This window comes from Glycine soja, chromosome 7 (genome assembly GCF_004193775.1).
Source record: "Glycine soja cultivar W05 chromosome 7, ASM419377v2, whole genome shotgun sequence".
Lineage (NCBI taxonomy): Eukaryota > Viridiplantae > Streptophyta > Magnoliopsida > Fabales > Fabaceae > Glycine > Glycine soja.
In genome coordinates, this window is record NC_041008.1 from 1,398,725 (window position 1) to 1,417,957 (window position 19,233).

The window sequence follows — 19,233 nt, forward strand, 5'->3', positions numbered from 1 at the left end:
AGGATGACAAATAAATTTAACTATACCATATAAGATTAGTCATTTAGATTAGCAGACAGTGAGACAGATTTATTGTAATCTTTGAAAATTTAAGAATAAAATTTTATTTTGTCCATCTTTTAAAGATCTAACATCACTATCCCATAAATTTAACGATCAAATTGAGTATTTAACTCTTGAGGTAAGCCTTTTCGGATTTGTTTGGGGTTTGGTGTACTTCTATTGTTTTTGTTTTTCTTTAAGAAGATAAAAATAACATTAATATAAATAATAATAACACGTGCTAATCTTCATTTTATAAAATAGACAATTACTCTTTCAAAAGATGACACAAACACAGTAACGGATATAATAATAATAGTATAATGACAATTGCACTTTTAAAAGACTGAAAACGATAAAGTTTAAGAATAGTTGAAGTTAAAATTGGTCACAAGTCACAACAACCGATTTGACAATTTCTTGTGAATAAGCTCAACTCGTAGTTTCTCTTTAAAATAATTTTAAATTAATTGACAGCATAAAATATTTTACAATAATATCACATAAAAATTATAATCATGTACTGTACTATTTATGTATTCAATTTTTTTAACGAGTGTTTAAGAACAAAAGGCAAAGAGTTAAAAATAAATAAAAAGATTATCAAAAAGAAAAAATTGAATGGTTTTTAGGTAAATTAAATGATTTAATAAGGTATATTTAATTATAATTTTTCCATCGTCTGTTTATAAGCACATAATAGAAAATTTTAAATATTTTCATAAATACTAACAACACTTTATTTAATATTTTAATGTTATATTTATTATTAGGTAAAATTTATGTCAATTCAATCAAATAATAAATTATATTTATTAAATCAGATCCTGTCTTACTTCATTTAGCACTAATAAAAAGAGACTTTTAGTGCAAAAAACTCATAATGGTTCTTAGAAAATCAATTTATAACGGTTCTTGGAAAACCAATATAGTTTGGTAGGTGATGACATTTTGTAATGTTGAGACGAACATTTTGCATTGATTGTCTTAGAACTGATCAAGAAAATAATTTTCTATATTGATTGTACTAATAATGATGCAAAAAGTTTTTACATTGATTTTTCAAAAATTGTTAGTACAGTGTAAATTTTGAATGTTGAAAATATTGTTTTAGTAGTACGCTCATATTTTAATTCTCCCTCTAATTTTTAAGTCATCGTTATCTTGTTCTAAAAGAATTCAATAAAAGAAAAATCAATCTAACGTGTGTTTCAATATTCTTCCTCTCATATAACCATGTTTTTATTAATTTACGTTTCTTATTATACATCTCTCATTTTTGTTTTTTTTTTCTTTCGAATCTTCCTCCTTCATTTTTAGTTTTTGTTCCAAGTTTTCATTCTCCATGAACGTGTTAATCTTTTCATTTAAACCTAGGTTCATGAGGTGGTGTTCTCTCTTGTTATCCTAGGGTTACATAGGGGTGAGCATGACAAAGTTGAGTCCACTAATTTGGTCCCACTCCAATATTGATTTAGATGACTTGGATTTAAAATTAGATTCGATGCATTTTTTAGGAATTGAAAGTATATTTTTTTAACAATTGTTTATTAATAATAAATTTTGTTATATAATCAATAAATTTTTGTTTATCACAATGCTATATTTACAATGATATTTTTTAAATTATGCATTGTAAAATATCCCTAATACAAGTTTATATTTATTTCATTCTACAATTAAACTATACATGATTTAATATTCATATAATGTGTTAAAATATCAGGTTCGTCCGATATTGTCTCACATAATTTGAGTCTTAATTTAGTTGGTTCAAATAAATTATGTGGTCAACCTTTTGAATCAAGTATGAACAAATATCATCTCAATTTGTCCAATACTCTTCCCTAATTTTATATAAAAATTGCAAAATAGAAAGAGGTAGAAATAATTACTATATTCCTTTTTAAAAAATAGTTACTATTTTAATTAGTATTTCTGTTTTATTATTTGTATAGCTAATTTTAATATTAAATTAAGAAGACACTTTTAAAGGGAAGCATGTATATTTGCTCTCTTTTTTGGTCTATATATGAAAGCGTATTCCATTTCACTAAAATATGAATAATAAGTTTAGGTTTAAATATGTAAGTATTTATTGAGTATCATCATAAAACAATAATAAATTATTGTTGATATAAGTCTGAATATGATTTTTTGAAAAAATAAACAAAAATACTCTAATGTTCAACTCAACCTATGAAATATTCCATTCTTAGCCAGGCCCAAATCTTAATTTCCAATGTTAATAAAAAAAATATATAAAATCTGACTACTAATGCCGTTTAAACTTTAAAGATCAAAGTGGAAAAAGTTAATGCGTATTAATTCCATCTTTTCAAAATTTATTTAATTAGAATTCAAAATTCATATATTACCAGTGTAAGTATTTGATTTTATATTATTATTTAATTAAAAATTATTCAAAACATTATTTTTAAAATGTTTATTTAACAATTTGATCATACCTTACTATCCATAAGGATAAAATGGTAATGTAAAAGAATCATTACATTGTCACTACAAAAAAATAAAATAAAAAGGAAACTTCATCTGCCACCTACTCTTTTGTTTTTAAGAAGGACACATGAATCGTGTGGCGACAACTTGTCATCACAAATAAATCATGTATTGAATATATTGCAATGGTTTCTCTATGCTAAGAATAGAACTTTTAATTATCAAAAAATAATCAAATTTCCTTTGTAAAGTTTAAGGTAACCTGTCGTACATTGAGAATGCTTGCTACTTTATTCCACTCACTACAGCTGCATACTTTTTCTAGGATCTTTCTGCCAGTTTCCAGGATCTTAATTGACAAAGAAAGAGAGAAAATATAATTATTAAATGAAAAATAAAAATGTTTTTTTCTTTTAATTATTTTGTATTTGAGATAGAAAATTGTTCTATAATTTATCAAGTATAAAAAATTGCGTTTTTATCCTATTAATTTTTATTTAATTTATGCTATTCATAATATTTTGTTTAAATTAAACATGAAAATTTTATATTTATAGTTTTATACTATCTAATACCACCATACTTTTTAGTAAATCAGATGCACTCTAAATATAAGTCTTAATGATTACTCCTCCAAAATAAGTAAATTCTGTTGTAGTTGTGGAGTATGCAATCATTAAGAAATCCAATAGCCTTCCTAACATTGTACATTTCAATCTACTGTATTCATATCATATCTATGACATTTTAATTTTTTAAAATTATAGTTGGTATCTTATTAATATAACGCAACTAAAAACAAATCAGTAACAGGAAAACCTATTGAAATTGAGCATGCGTAAAAATAATTACTTAGTGAGATAGGGGCATGTATATTTGTCTTAGTCGTGTGATTTGAAATTCATATACTACACTTGATATTCATAATGCCTGCCAGACTAGTATGCTGATATATACATCAATTTAGTAAACGAGTGAGCTCTTTAATTTATTAACTTGTGTTAAACTTTTTGGGAAATGATGTGAAATAAGATAATAAGAAATCTCATAAGTACGCTAGCATCCACATAAAATAACTTACTTGAATTTCTCTAGTAAGAGTATTTTAATGAATGTAATTTAAATAATTTATTTTAAGTTTTGATATTTTATTAATTGATCCTCGTATCATAGTTAAGTAATTCATACATATTTTACTTTAATGATAAATAATTTTAAGAAATCCATAAATGACTCACACTTAAATGATCCACTCTTAAAATGGTAAGAAAAATAATTTTTTTTATCATAAGCCATGATTGCTTATAGAAGCAATGTTTAAATTTAGTAACACAACATGACATGTAGATTACCTCTAATGCTGAAAAAACTAAACAACTAACAACAGAACTTTAAAATAAGTAATTTGTTAAGCAACCAGATGAAGATCCAAGATAACTAATTGAAAAACAGAGAAAAAGCTGAATTGCAATACTAAATTATATGAGTATATATATTCTTATTTTCATTTGTTTTTTATCACTTTTATTTAATTTAAATTTACAAAATTTTCTCTAAATATTTAGTTTTATCAACTAAAAGAATAAATTAATCCAAATAAAGTTATTAAAAAATATATTCAACAATAAGTGTGACTTAGACTTAGTTCACAAAAGACGTTAAATTTTAAAAAGAAAAGATTTGTTTAATTCTCACATAATACATAAAAAAGGAACAATAATTTTTAAAATATCACTAAATCTTGAATTAAAAATTAATCGTTAATTAATCCAAATAATTGTAACTTTAAAACCTGAAAGGATTGCACTTGTATTTGGGAGTCAAAAGTCTAAATTACAGATGTTATCTTAAAAAAAATCTATAGACTTAGAAAAATAACAATAAACATTCTTACAAAAATAAAAGTTTCATATCATTTCTAATCTTATATATAAGAAACAAATGATAATATATTTTATACTATAATTTGTTTCTTATACATAAAATCAAACTTAATAATAGATGTAAAGTGTTCGTATGTGTGTATATAAATAAATATATATATATATATATATATTAAATTTATTTATTTTTATAATAATTTTTTTTAAAATTATACCAAATGATTAATTAAAAGTTTAAAAGAGCTTTTGAGAATGGTGAAAATATATAAAAAAAAACTTTTTCAATTACATTAACATATTATTATTTTAAAGATAAACGTCAACAAAATGATGGTTTTGTAATAAGTCTAAAATCAACGAATGTATTATTTATGCCACAAATAAATGAAAACAGTTCTATACATTAACGCATTAGTTTTTTGTTTTTTTTTTAACGGCCTAAACATTAACGTATTAGTTAAGGAAGTAGTTTTTATTATATTCCTTATTAAATTTAGAAATGTCCATGTGCAGTGCCAGATTGCTCGTTTGATACATACACATACACAACTAGAAGCAATCGGTGATTCCCCTCTGTGAATATATATCATCCCAATTTAGTGATTTACAAATGTATATCTAGGAAAATTATTTCTATCAACGTCACTTTCACAATCATCTCATCACTCGCGGAGTGAACACTGTCAAATTTTATTCAAAAAAGTAAACAGTATCATACAAAGGAAGTAAAAGAGGTTATAGTTGTAGGAGAATTTTTACAGAAAAGATGTAGTTGGAAAATTTGGGAACATTCTTAAAAAACACTATAGTTCTTCTGTACAGTAAGGTAATGTGGTAAAAATTTATTTGGCATTCACATATTTTCTGTTTCTACTTGTATAAAACAGAGGAAATTACTCGGTAGAAGGAAGGAAGGAAGGAAGAAAGGGATTGAAGTTGAAGACAATGGAACTTGCTAAATGCTAAGGCTAACTAACTATAACTATAAGTAACAGTGTGAAAAATATAGTGCACACAGACACAGTAGAGAGTAAATTGAAGTGGCCCTGGACCATTGACAGCAAAACAGCCATGAATGCTAGTATTTGCCAATCCCACGTGAAGCAAGCAAAAGGCACATGAATCCCACTCACCATTCAATCCCAAATGGGTAGTATCTCTATCTCGGAACCAATAAAACTCTGTTGCGGAAATAACTCATCAGAAAAAGCGGCACAGAACTCGATTCCCTCTGAACCCATTCCCATTGGGGGAAACACCCAACTGTCAACAACATCGACCAAGACGAACTCCTGTGTCGAGTCAACGCTGCTGTCTTCAATGTTGGGAAGTTCGACAATCTCGCTCAGCTCCGAAGACTCTGGAGTCTCCGAGTCTGAGGATTGTGTCACAGGGTCGAACTTAACCATGGAGGCCGCGGCCGTGGCCGCGGTCTGGATGTCACGTGGGGAGCACGTGACGGGCCTAGGGAGCAGGTCTGCAATTTCGGGGAAGTTGAGGATTGCTGACTGGCCCTTGATGGTGAGGGCCGCCACGTCGTGGGCTCGCGCCGCCATTTCGGGAGTGGAGAATGTTCCGAGCCAGATTCGGGACTTCTTGCGTGGCTCCCGGATTTCGGACACCCATTTGCCCCAGTTCCGCTTCCGCACGCCGTGGTACACCGGGTGCTTGCTGCAGTCCCTGGGCCTCTTGCTCTGTTTCTGGGCCTGGGCCCTTGGGCCCGAATGTGAGGAGGAAGAGGTTGTTGTTTGTTGTGTCATTGTGTTTTGAGTTAAGAGTGGGAATGTTTTTGGTTTCTGGAGCAGAATGTAGGGGGAACAGACACATACATATAATAGAGGAGTGTGAGTCTTTGAGGAACACAAACCATATGGCGTAGTCTTTTTTGTAGTGAATCATAATACGCTCTCGTACAGCGACCCTTGACCTACCAATTATATATAATTTCACACTCTTTTTTCAACTTTTTTAACCATCCATCAGAGAGGATCTTTTCTCATCCATGAAAAAAATTTCATCCAGCATGATTTGACTAGCTCACTTTGAAGTTGGAACATGAAAACTTTAATTAAGAGAGTATAATTTATTATGTTCATTTAAAATTAAATTATTTCATAAATTTTATTAGTTTTAAATTATTAATATTCACAGTCTTTCTTCTAATAAAAGAAGTAAACAAAAATTCTGCATCACCAGGAACAATAACAGTACATTTTTTCTCATTTTTTTAATATATTGAATGAAATTTGATGTTCGCCTTTTTAAGTAGCTTAGGTCTACCTTTTATTAGCCAGACTAATATAAAAGTACATTTCTAACGTTTTGGACGCATTTGGAGTGAAAATAGTGACTTTTTTCGTCTTATTTTATTTTCCTTTTTGGTTCCATTTTTTTATTTGTTAGTTTAAAATAATGCATACATATTTTGATAATATAATTAGACTGAATTTTATAATAAAATAATCTTATTTACCGTTAATTACTACACTATATTAATTACATATATATATATATATATATATAATACAAGTGTATTTATTTCTTACAGGTATTGTTAGAAAAAAATAATTAATTTTTTTTAATACTGTAAAATAAAAAAAAAATTGTTGGTACGAAATAATAAATAATTTGAGATAAAATTATTAAAAAAACAAAGAAACAATTTATTCGAGATGATGTACCAAACATAGTAGATGGCTAACTGGAACTAAACTCTAGCAGAAGAGGTCCAAGATTAATTTTTTATATTTCGTCTAAGATAACCCAAGTTGATGTATCTAAGATAGATTATTGAGTAAAACTAAACTCTATTAGATGAGTTCTAAGATTTTTTTTACTGATATATACCCAATTAATTGCCCAACAGAAGAATTGAGCTCAAGCATAGTAAAAAACAAAGAAGTATATACTAATTATCGTTTTAAAAATAAAATAGTTGCAGTGGTTTTTTCACTTAATTTGTTATAGCAAAGAATGAGACAAAGAGCAAGAGTAATGAAAAGTGGAATTCTCTCATATCTCTATTATTATTTAAAAGGGTGTAGTTTAGAAAATAGTATTTTTGTCTCTGATATTTATTTGGACAAGAACTAGTTGATGTATGTGTGGAGGATGGATTGGAGGAGCGAGACGCTACTGGTACAAGAGGGCCCACACCAATATTTTAGCTGCAACGTTCATTATATCATTATATCATTTCTGGCTAAGTCTCCTATAAGTCCACATCTCCCCTTTCTTGTGTCCGTTGCTTTGTGTGATCAAATTGTCTCTTGTTTTGTCCAAACCCCTTTCCTCACTATTTAAGAAATTCACACAAACCCATTTAGTTTTTTCCACCTCTTTACCAAATAGCCTTTGACAAAGTCTATTACACACCATTACTTACTTTTTTAATTTCTTTGTTTTGTTATTTTTCACTTCTTTCCCCCGGTTTCTACCTCCTGTTTTTTCAATTTTCGTGCAATAATTTAGGGACAACGACTTGGGGGTGAAAATGAAGTAATTAGAATCATAACCTTGTATCCTTTTGTGATAAAAGAGGAAGGAACGTATCTACCCTATAGGCCACACTAGGATTTGGGTTGTCTGATGCACCATTAGTGTCTTAATCATCCTTTCTAATAAGAGAGGAAGAAACATCTCGACCTTTGCAAAAGCATTACTAGGATTGCAAATTTGCAATGCCCTAGATGTTTAAATTTAATTCGAGCGTACCTCTTGGCAAAGATTGTTAGATGTGACACTTAAAAATGGTCAATAATTTGGACTTTGGAGCTAATATTCTTACCAAGGAAGTTGAAAAGAAAAGAAGAAATATATCATTTCGATACAACCACTTGGATTTGGAGGGTCTAACGGTAAGTATATAAATAATAAAACTTGTATTTCTATCTTAGTAAACTCTATGAAGGTTCGACAAAGAAAGTCAGCTCTATTTTCACAGTCCTAATTGGCTCGTGAGATGGAAGTCTCATTTTGTTACTAATTAATGGGCAAATGATGACAAAAACCAAATTATTAATATATTTTTTAATGGTTCCATAATTCGCATTTGTCTTTACTATATATGATCATTATAGCGCCTCGAAAACAAAAAAGAAATAGGATAAAGCACGGGGAATGCCCCAAAGGGGTGTTGTATTATTTATGCACAAGCATAAAATGAGATATTTATATATTAATTTTATTATTGTGGTACAGCATAAAATGATATTAATTAGCAACGATGGTCGCTAACACAAGAGTCTTCAGAGAAACTTGTTTTAATTTGTGCTTAATTTACACGTTTACTTGAGAAAGAAATGGATCTGGTTACAGAAGTAGTCTTTTTCTATTTGCCAATTGCGGTTGGTTTTCATTATATTATTAGCAACACCTATACTTTACAATAATTGAGAGAATTCGTTGATGTAAGCTCTTTTAATTTGCTCAATTCACATGCCGCTTTATAAAATCACTCCACCAAATGGTCATTGAAATTGGATTGGTACACTACATAAAAAAAGGATTAGTATATGATTATACAACTACTAATGCACTAAAGAAATTCTCAATTGAGCATCGATGCGTTGTATTTTTCTAAATTTATAGAATCCGAGTCTTTAATTAATATTGGGATGTATTATTTATAATATCGTTCTCAACGTGCATTGTATTTCATTTTTCTAAACAATAACAATTTGGGTAATTAAGAATGTCGCTCTACTTAAATTCCTAATTGATAAAAATAAAGAAAGAAAAACTCTGATTTGTTTATCGACAATAATGGATTAAATAATTATCATCAACAGTAATATACCGACGGCAACGCGTAGCACAATCCTATTTAATTTGCCATTGTGTACGACCACGTCATTAAAGGTTGAATTTGGTAAACAAAAATAATGTCATTTGATACACGATGCGATCTTGACGATATATGCTGAAGAATATTTTAATATAGATGAAGGATGATCTGGGTTCCCTTTGGATAAATTACCGTGACACAAGTAAAAAGGATTAAATAATTTTTTAGTTTTTTAAATTATAATATCATTTAAGCCTTTACTTTATTTTTCTATAAATTAGAAAAAATACATATTTTTAACTAAAATCACACATTTCATTATAGCGCATAGAAATAAAAATAATTTTATAGAAATTAAAATTAAGAATTATAATATTTTCAATTTTCAGTGATTAAATATATGTTTTAAAAAGTCACACAGTATTTAGGAGTAATCTATGGAAAATATCATATTCTCTTGCGAAATTTGGGCCTCCGAAAGATAATTATATCGGTTTGTCTTATTATTCTTTTTAGCCCCGCATATCAATCGGATTAGATATAGTCAGGTTTCTTTTAGGCAGAGGGTTTTGTCTTAATCAAAATCCTTTCTATTTATTTATTTTTATTAAATTAATAATAAAATGTTTTTTATATATCTTAGATCTATAATAACCAATTTATAATTATTGATATTTTATTTTAAAAATTAATTTAGAGATAGACAAAATTGTTTTTTGGAGAGGGGTTTGAGTTCATCAGCTTCTATCCAGCACAAAGGGAAAGCTATTTTGTTAAAGTGCGACATTGTGTGCTGAGGTTGGTTTTTATCCAAGGCAAATAAGTCACAACAAATGGGCAATAGAGGAGCTCAGTCTAGATATGTTATAAAAAAATAATTATCTTAAAAATAATTTCAACAATAATTTTTAATTAGTTGACAATGGAACGGTATTTACCTTGATAGTGCATATATATCTATTAAACTCAAGACTATTTCTATTATCGTAAAAATACGATTAGAATGACATGTCAAGACTATTTCTATTATCGTAAAAATAAAAAGAAACTACTAATTGAGTTTTTATTTTGTCAACAAAATGAATCCAGTTTGAATAATTTCACCATTTTAAAATCTTGCACCATAAATAAAGATAGCAGTTGCTATATCCACTTTCCTTAATTGCTTATCTATTCCCCTTTTCAATTTATTTTTCAAAAAATACACACTCCTGTTTTACTTAAAAAATGAGAGTAGATAAGTAAAGAAGGAAAATGGATATAACAAGTACCAAGAAGATTCAGAAACGATATCATGGCCCAATAATCTAACAAACTTTTGGCAATAAGTTAAAGGCCCATAAGGCTAAACACAACTTGCATTGCAGGAAAAGAGAAAGGGGACATGCTAGATGCACCCAGCAACATTGCTGGTGCACCCAGCAATTAGGTGAATGGGCAAAATTGCCCTTGCGTTAAAAAAAATAATTTCTTCTTTCGGAAGAAGGTTCTTCCGGAAGAATAATTTGTGTTCTATTGGAAGAATCTTTTTCCGGAAGCTTTTCGGAAGAACCTTCTTCCGGAAGCTTTCAGGAAGAAGGTTCTTCCGAAAAGTTTCCAGAAGAAGGTTCTTCCGGTAGAACAATTTATTATTTCGGAAGAAGGTTCTTCTAATAAAATAAATTGTTCTACCGGAAGAACCTTCTTCCGAAAGAAGGAATTATTTTTTTAATACAAGGGCAGTTTTGCCCATTCACCTAATTGCTGGGTGCACCAGCAATGTTGCTGGGTGCACCTAGCATGTCCCAAGAGAAAGGCATTGAAACCGATCAAGCAGAAGTAGAATTTGGCGCTGAGACAAAAGGGTCAAGTTATTCTTATCGCCTCTTTTTTCTCTTCTCACTCCCTAGTTTTTTGTTTTGATTTTCTATTCTACCCATTTCTTTACATCCTTCCCGGTCTCTTTTAACTATTTTTTCAACTTCCTCACGAGACACCTATTCCTCTACCTCTTCTCCCACCCCTATTGTACCTTTTTTTTCTCATCGAGATTCAATGAAAATTATTTTGTGTGTACACAACAAAAATTAGTTTCCCTTTTTATACAAAAAAATGCCTGTTTGAAAATCAAGTGAAAAACTACTTTTAAGGCAAAAGTATTTTTGTCAAAGGATAAAAATGCATTAATTTCAACTACAAATTAAACATGCACAAAATCAAACACAACAAAACTTGTTTCCTGATTTTTTTTTTGTTAAAAAAATAGAAGAGTGGGAAGAGAAAAAGAGGGTGAAAATAACATGGAATGAACAAAATTTTAAGAATCAAATCAAGCCTCGACAAAGGCAAGCAGGTGGTTACATTCGGGGTCTTCAAGGGCCCATTTTCAATATGCTTTCTTCAAAAAATAAATTTGTAAGCCCAAATTACTAATGTTGGTTAAACGAGGAATGCCCGGGTTTTGCTTTGGGCACCAACACAATTGGCTGGTACACCCAACAAATTATGTGAAGTGCCAAAAATGTCCTTCACTTAATTTTTAAAAGCATTTTCATTTACTTCTCCCGCTATAGTACTCCTTGCGCTTCTTCTCCCTTAGTTCGTCACGCGTCCATCGTCACCGTCTATGCCGTCATTCGCGCCACTAGCGATCGCCACCTTAGTTGTCATGTTGTTGTTCATCGGATTTATTGCGATGGCATGATTGGGGATCCGTATGATTCTTTTTTATTTTAATTTATTAATTAATAAATTAATAAAATAACTTATTAATTTAAAACTAATTTAATAATTTAGTTTAAATAATATTTATTTAATAAATATATATGTTGTGTTTTTTAAATATGTATTTATTTAATTTATTATACTTGTTTTTGTAAGTTGATTTTTCACATTAATATCACTTTCAAACTATAGACTTTTAAATGAATATTCAAACTATATCTATTTAAAAGTTTTTTAATGAATAACTCTAATTTTATCTAATTAAACAATAAAATAAATTTATAAAAATAACAAATAAAATTTAAAAAAATTTACGGATTGACAATCTGTAAACTTCTTACGGATTGGTAATCCATAAGAAAATCCGTAAGTTACATACAAATTGTTAATCTGTAAGAAACTTATGAATTGACAGTTCATATGCTTCTTACGGATCATCAATCTGTCAATCCGTAAATTTTATATAACTTACGGATTATCAATCAGTAAGTATTACGTGAAAAAAAATCAAATCAAGAACTTATCTTCGTTGTTAATGGCAAAACCAACCACCGTTACAACCATCACTTTCCGAGGAATCATTGAAAACAATGCACCTCCACTAAAGAGGATACAAGAACAAACAATAGACTCTCACGGAACACCTCTCACAAGAACGAAGGTGAAGAAAAAAAAAAGGTTGTGTGAAGAAGGAAAGCGCTAAACAAGAACTTATAACAGATGGGTATAATGAGGATTTTAAAAAATTGCCGGATGTACCACCAATTCTGGTGGTGCCCAAAGCAACTCCCGGAATGTCCCCATGCATGCAATTCTGCGTGAGTCAGTCCAAGCCATTTCATGTGGTCTGCAGTGAAGTGAAGGGGTGAGCACTTAGGTCAGAATTATAAGGCTTTTTCTTATTATCTATTTAAGTGGTCTTTGAAGTAAAGACTTTTCTTATCTTGGATTATGATATTATTCTCCCAAAAAATTTGTTGAACAAGTGATGTTGGTGATCTCTTTCACTGATCAAAATAAGAATGGTGTTGTGGGTGGGGGGGATGACAATACTTCCTCTTAATTGGATCCTCGTGTTGATTAATTTTTATGTCAACCACATATCTTTACAGTTTTTATTTTCGCTCAAAATCTTAAAAAAGTGTTTTTTTTGGGGTCGGAGAAAATTGCTCTTATTTAAAATTAAAGAGACAAAATATGAAGTTTGAGATGTTACAGTTTTACTAAGCATAGAAATATGAATTAAACTTATTATGGAGAAGGTGGCGTTTATTTACATAGAACTATAAGTTTACGGATGATGACAAATGGAAATAAGCATTACATATTCAGGATTTTTGATTGGGTAGGATGTGAAGGAAACTAGTTTTGTAGTGAGTTTGTTCACCTAAAGTCTTCATTCTCTTCTGATTACCTCCTTCATCTACCATATCATGATATCAAGCCATGCGGGCAGCCTTCAAATTTGGTTTAAACAGATTAGATCAATAGACACTTATCCATTTTTTTTTTAAAAAGTCAACAGCACGTTACTTAAAGTTTGCATATTAGTTGGTGGTTAAATGCATCACCAACATCACTTGCTTCCTATATTGATTTGGTGAGTTTTGTCATTTAATTTAAAAACTAGAATAAACTGAAAGTTACATTTCGTGAACAGCAACATGAAACATCCCTCCTTATTTATATTGCTTATTCATCGTTTTAAAATGTATTATTGAATGGAATTTCGGAAAGAGTAACCGAATAATCTTTAAACAGTATTTTATAAAAAAATGTAGGGTATTTCACTTGTGTTACATTTACATGTTAATGTTTATTTAACTGAAAATTCAAAAGTAGGTAGCGGACAAATGCTTTCGAGTGCTCTTCAACGCGCTTATGACAAAGATACCCTGCTAAACAACAATATCTTCTTCTTTCTTTTCCATTTAGTAAACAACTAATTAGAATCAATTTAGCATAATAAAAGAAAAACAACCAATGTTTGCATGGATAATCTTTTGATGAGATGCTCTTCACCCAGGTAAAGATAGTTACACCCACCAACTTTCATTCCCCAAAACATGCCCCCATCAACTTTGCATTTTAATCCAAAATACAAAAGAAAAATGTGGCCGGGCTTAATTAATTAAACCCATATACATTTATTCCCTAAAACCATATCCATCCAATTGTCAAAGTAAGCTATCATGGTTTTCCACCAAATAATTGGATCCAGTCAAATACTATTTTAACTAAAAAAATCTGAGTGACATTCATAATTATATAACTCATTTTCTTATAAACTACTTTAATTATTTTTTCTTCAAAGGTTACAAATATCCTCTACATATTTTCTGTGTGAATCAATCCTATTTAAATAAGATAAAATTATTATAAATGATAATTTTTTTGAGTATTTGACATATTAATATATTGTTGAACACGAGATTTTGTTAAATTAAAATAAATTCATGTAAATTTTTTAAAATTGAATATTGTATTTTTCATTTGAAGTAATATTGATCAAGCCTTATGCCACAAAGCTGTCCCCTGTCTAAGTTTAATTACTTTATTTTAACTAGGGGATATATTTTAAATAAAAATATAATAAAAGAAAGAAGAAAAACTTAGAAGTTAAAAAAAAGAAAAAGAAGTAATTAAAATTATCAAGTAAATATGTACATTGAGATAATTCTCATTATTAATAATTATAGTTTAGTTTTCAGTGGTATTAGTGGCATCACATAATTTACTGAAGAATAGAAAATAAACCAAAGTTTGTTGATTAACCATTAATGAAGTGAAATAATTGAATTACGGTTTTGACTGATTAGAAGCACACAGGCCACGTTTGAGACGTGTGCAACGCTCCAGCGTATAAAAATGCGCATGGAAAGATTCAAGTACAAGTGCACCACCCAACGACGACGGCACACAACAGTTAAAAACGGAAATACCAGTCGCCGGCGGAGAAACGTAACTTTTCCGGCAACGAGATGGCGAGGTCCGGCGACGGTTACGGTGTCGGAGTGGACGAGTCGTATAGCGCGCTGCCGTGGCTGTACCTGACGTTCTTGTCGATCTGGCTCCTCTCTGCTTGCTCTTGGACTGTTTACACCTACAAAACGCACCATTCTCAGGTTTCACGTTAATAGATGTTTCGTTATATTCGAGTTTGATCTCTATTGCTTTATTGATAATAATATGCAACGCGAGACAATGAATTTTCTAAATGACATACATATTGTTTTGAGTGAAATTAAGAAGAATTTTCGATCAGTATGTGAATTTAATTAACAGCTCTGTGATAATTAATTGTTTTCGCAGTTCATAAACGAGGTAGTGTTGTTGATTTGTGAAGCTGGTGAGATTTTCGGTTTCATAACTGCTTTGTTTTGTGATGTTGTTTTTGTTAGAGCAGTGGAATAATTTGCAGTGGACACTTGCTTCGGTTCCGTTGATCAAAGCATTGCAGCTCATGCTGTCCTTTCTCTTCTGGTAAGTTTTTGTGATCAATATGTATTTTGATTTTAATCAAGTGTTGTGTGTTTGGAAAGAGTGAGTAACTCTCGTCTCTGTCGATAGCTCAGAAGGCAAATTAAGTGTATGATTGATGTAAAAGCAGGGGATACCAAATTTTCTATGTTAACTAAAAACATTCCATTTATTTGAGAATCATTACTTCTTTTCTATAAAATTTTTATGACACTTTCCATTTAGAGACTAAAAGATTAGCCAATCCATCTTGAATCAAAACCTTGAGATATTATATCTTTCCACTTAGATATTCATCACCCTGCTTCTTCACCCACCCTCTTTGATTCACCCTTGCGTTCTTAATAATATAATTTCCAACAAATAAGATTTTATGGGAGGGTACTCTGCTTTTTGTCTGGACAAGGTCGTGGAAATATGTAGCTATATTTGTTGTAAGGATGACTATATTGATAGAGTTTTTGAAAGTGAAGGACGAAAGATACTGATGGTAAAGGGCAAATAATTGCGATAAAATTAAGATACATCAGATATGAGTCATGCAAGCCTTCTCATGCCCAACTCTGTATTTAAACTTACAAATCGTTCAAATTCTCTGAACGCGTGTACCCATTGTTTTGCACTAAAGACAAAGGGATTCGTCCTGTAGAAAGCTTATGACGGGGAGGGGCCGGGCAGTGCTCAAATTATTAACCGCAATTTTGAAGTGTATTTGTGGGGTTGTCATTTGTAATGAAGAATCAATTACGTCATGTGGCAGTTCATTTTCAAAATGGTAGTTTATGACGTCCATTGTCAAGTAACCTCAATGGTATAAATGTTAAACTGTGTGTTTGGTCACGCATTTGGGACGTAGTTTTCTGCCTCAACAGAGTAGTTACCACCTACCAAATGTAGCTTCCACTTTATTCACCATTTTGACGGTGTTTTTTGCATTTATAATGTTTATCAAAACACATTGACAGTTTGCTAATGATTTTACGTGCGTTTTAATTTGAGACTGGACAAAGCATTGCAGGAATTGAAGTTTGTTTGATAACACATCATAGAAGTGAGAATTTGTATAGTTGCATTTGTTGTGTGCAAAATTTAATTCATTGGGTCTCATGACACTATTCTTGCAGGTATTCTTGCTTCAATTTTCAGGCCTGCTCTTTGTGGATGTCATTTGGGGTGTATGTAACAGGGGTGCTATTTCAGACAGCTGCTTTTGTCTCCTTTTTGCTCATTTCCCATGGTTACTGTATCATGTGTGAGCGTCTTTCTTTAAATGAACGCCGTTCAACTGCCGCACTTGCATGTGTCTTTTACTTGACTCTAGTTGGTTACAAGGCTTGTGTGCCATACTTCTCTGTAAGTTACTAAGCTGGTCTATAAAACGTGCAGTTTAATTGGTAAAACTATTATATTTGTGATTTATAATAAGCATGCATGGTTCTTTGATGCTAATTCATAATTGACCAAATGTACAGGTTCTTCTGCTACTAAATTATTTTATATCATTCTACATAATATTCCACCATATATCCCAAAACCTACTAGTGTTGCGAGAACAATTGAGCATTATAGAACATGAGGATATTCAAGCAATGCATGATGCTGTGTATAAGAAGTACACAATGTTCAAGTAAGTGCCACGCATTCAAGCAATGCATGATGCGGTGTGTATGAGTAATTTATTCCCAAATGCATAGATATATTTCACTCATGCAAACAATATTTCATACTTAATGGTTGACGTGCTTTCCTTTGTGCAGGAAATTTCAGGGTGCAATGCAGATAGTAGCTACCGCAGAAACTGTGGTATTATATTTGGGTTTCTCTTTATAGTTTATAAACTTATGCGAACAACGATATGTATAAATATCTGACTTTGACAAGCTCGTCAATTTTAGATATACATGAACATCGATGACTCTTCAGAGAATTACTGGCTTCGTTTATTGCTCAGGGAATGGGCACAATTCTGCATCTTTGTGTACATTGGGTATGCATATCTGTGTTCCTGTGCAAGAATACTTGAATTATCTCAACTTTATAAAATTTCTCGACAAAAAAAAAAAAAAACGCACAGTATGATTTTACTCCAATTATATGATCATATTCTATCCTTAAATAGCTCTTAATCTATTTCTTTACATACAGATGGATTTTCAGGTCACGAGATTTGGCACCAAACTTCTCTGTTATGCCTACCACAAAGTGTAAAGGCGAGACTCTAGTGCCTCCCATCTACAGTATTGTAAGTTATTCTTCTTCACTTGTAGATGAAGATTCCTAATAATATGTATTATGTTAGTTGTCATGTGCCCTTGGAACATTTTCAATATATATTAATTCTAAGCAGTCAGGTATACTCGTAAGTTATTTTTTCTCTTTTATTTTCACTTTTTCTTTAAAAAAAAATTATTATCTGAGTTTTCTTTCCTCTCATCCAAACACATCTAGAGTTCATTCCCATATTCAAATAATATAGTTAAAGAATTAATATAGATGTAGTTTACAGATTATTTTGTTTTCTGACCACACTAAACACCTTGATGCAGGAAATGGATGCAGCAACATTTAAAGAATTTAGTAGCCATGAATGGCACATTGGGGTGGTAAGAGTTACTTAAATCTGCTCTCATGTTCTTTAGTTATATGGTAGTTTACTAATTTAATAATGGTATGTTACATTCTTAAAATATCACCAGCATTCGTATGAGCTTTAGGTGACTTATGTTACATTCTTAAAATGTTCCTCTATTATTTTTTATTCATACACTTTTTATGAAGATCAAATAATTCAAATAGTTTCATCCTAGATTTTCTGCATGTGTAGCCAACGTCTACTTCTTATGATGAAAGCTCCAGAGATGAAGTTTTGGCAATCATTCAGCATCCTCGAGCACAGAGGCTAAGAAAGCTCGATGCTTTTTCGCACAGGGCAGACTGTTTTGTTGTGTCAGATCTCAATACAAATTCATCTCCATGCCCAACATAACGAACACTGCTACATGATCAATTATACCTGCTTATGCCTTTTTCCTTGCAGTTGGCATGGGCACGATGATTTATATCTTTAATTATTATACCATCCATTTTTTTTATCGACTTAGGAGTCATGGGCTAAGGGTAAAACAATGAGTTTTAGCTCGTTTACCCCAAGTTAGAGGTTAGAGACAGCTGCAAATATGTAAAAATACATTATCAAAGTAGTTATAAATGTGTATGTTCCTCTTGATCCCAGTGTTGGTTACACTTACATTCATTTTCAAGAACAGTCGAGTCAAAGGGTTTTTTTATTTTTATCTGCTACCTGGAATCTAGGACCCATAAAGCTCTATTGACATGGAAAGTTGATAAACTAATCTGTCTACTTTTATCAAGTTGGGGCAGGTCTTCGTGAAAATCAACTTTGCCTTTTCTCTTCTGTATTTAGTTACATTCAATGTGCCGACTGAGTTGGTATTTCAAAACAATATGAATGCTTAATCTTGCTGAGCAAATGTATTAATAACAAACTTGAAGCAAGAATTTTTTAATATATATATTAAAAATATTTGTAGGTAATTTGTCACCCATCCCTAGCTATATCATTCGAAATCAATTTGCAAATTGAAATTGTGCCATATCAAACCGTATTGTGAGTGTTAAATTTGTCTCTCTTTTTTTTTGAAAATAAATTTGTGTCTCTTGCTGCCGCAAGTAGCTAACAAAAGTTCTCTAAAGTGTAAAATGAACAAAAGTTTAGTTTTTATATAGGGGGGATTTATTTTCCTACTGAATCTATGGGGAAATTAGAAATCACTTTAAAATAAGACTTCTGAATTATTATTATGAAAGTCAACTTTCCGTCATATGCTAATTTATAATTTTTTATAATTATATTAATAG

The 19,233-nt window shown here is 30.6% G+C and overlaps 2 protein-coding genes across 3 annotated transcripts; one reads left to right on the plus strand and one right to left on the minus strand.

Annotated features, from left to right (window-relative positions):
- Positions 1–5,044: 5,044 nt before the first annotated feature.
- On the minus strand, positions 5,045–6,281 carry LOC114417995 (dehydration-responsive element-binding protein 3-like). The gene has a single exon (XM_028383103.1). The coding sequence runs from the start codon at positions 6,143–6,145 to the stop codon at positions 5,522–5,524; it is 624 nt and encodes a 207-aa protein (XP_028238904.1). The 5' UTR covers positions 6,146–6,281; the 3' UTR covers positions 5,045–5,521.
- Positions 6,282–14,713: 8,432 nt separating this feature from the next.
- On the plus strand, positions 14,714–18,818 carry LOC114418647. 2 transcript variants are annotated; one of them, XM_028384103.1, is made up of 9 exons: positions 14,714–14,999; positions 15,281–15,357; positions 16,479–16,707; positions 16,827–16,981; positions 17,112–17,157; positions 17,250–17,341; positions 17,500–17,596; positions 17,901–17,957; positions 18,179–18,818. In XM_028384103.1, the coding sequence occupies exons 1-9, from the start codon at positions 14,856–14,858 to the stop codon at positions 18,338–18,340; spliced, it is 1,059 nt and encodes a 352-aa protein (XP_028239904.1). In that variant the 5' UTR covers positions 14,714–14,855; the 3' UTR covers positions 18,341–18,818. The 2 variants fall into 2 exon arrangements, with proteins under 2 accessions (XP_028239904.1, XP_028239905.1); XM_028384104.1 differs by having other exon boundaries at positions 14,858–14,999; positions 15,276–15,357.
- The last annotated feature ends 415 nt before the right edge of the window (positions 18,819–19,233 follow it).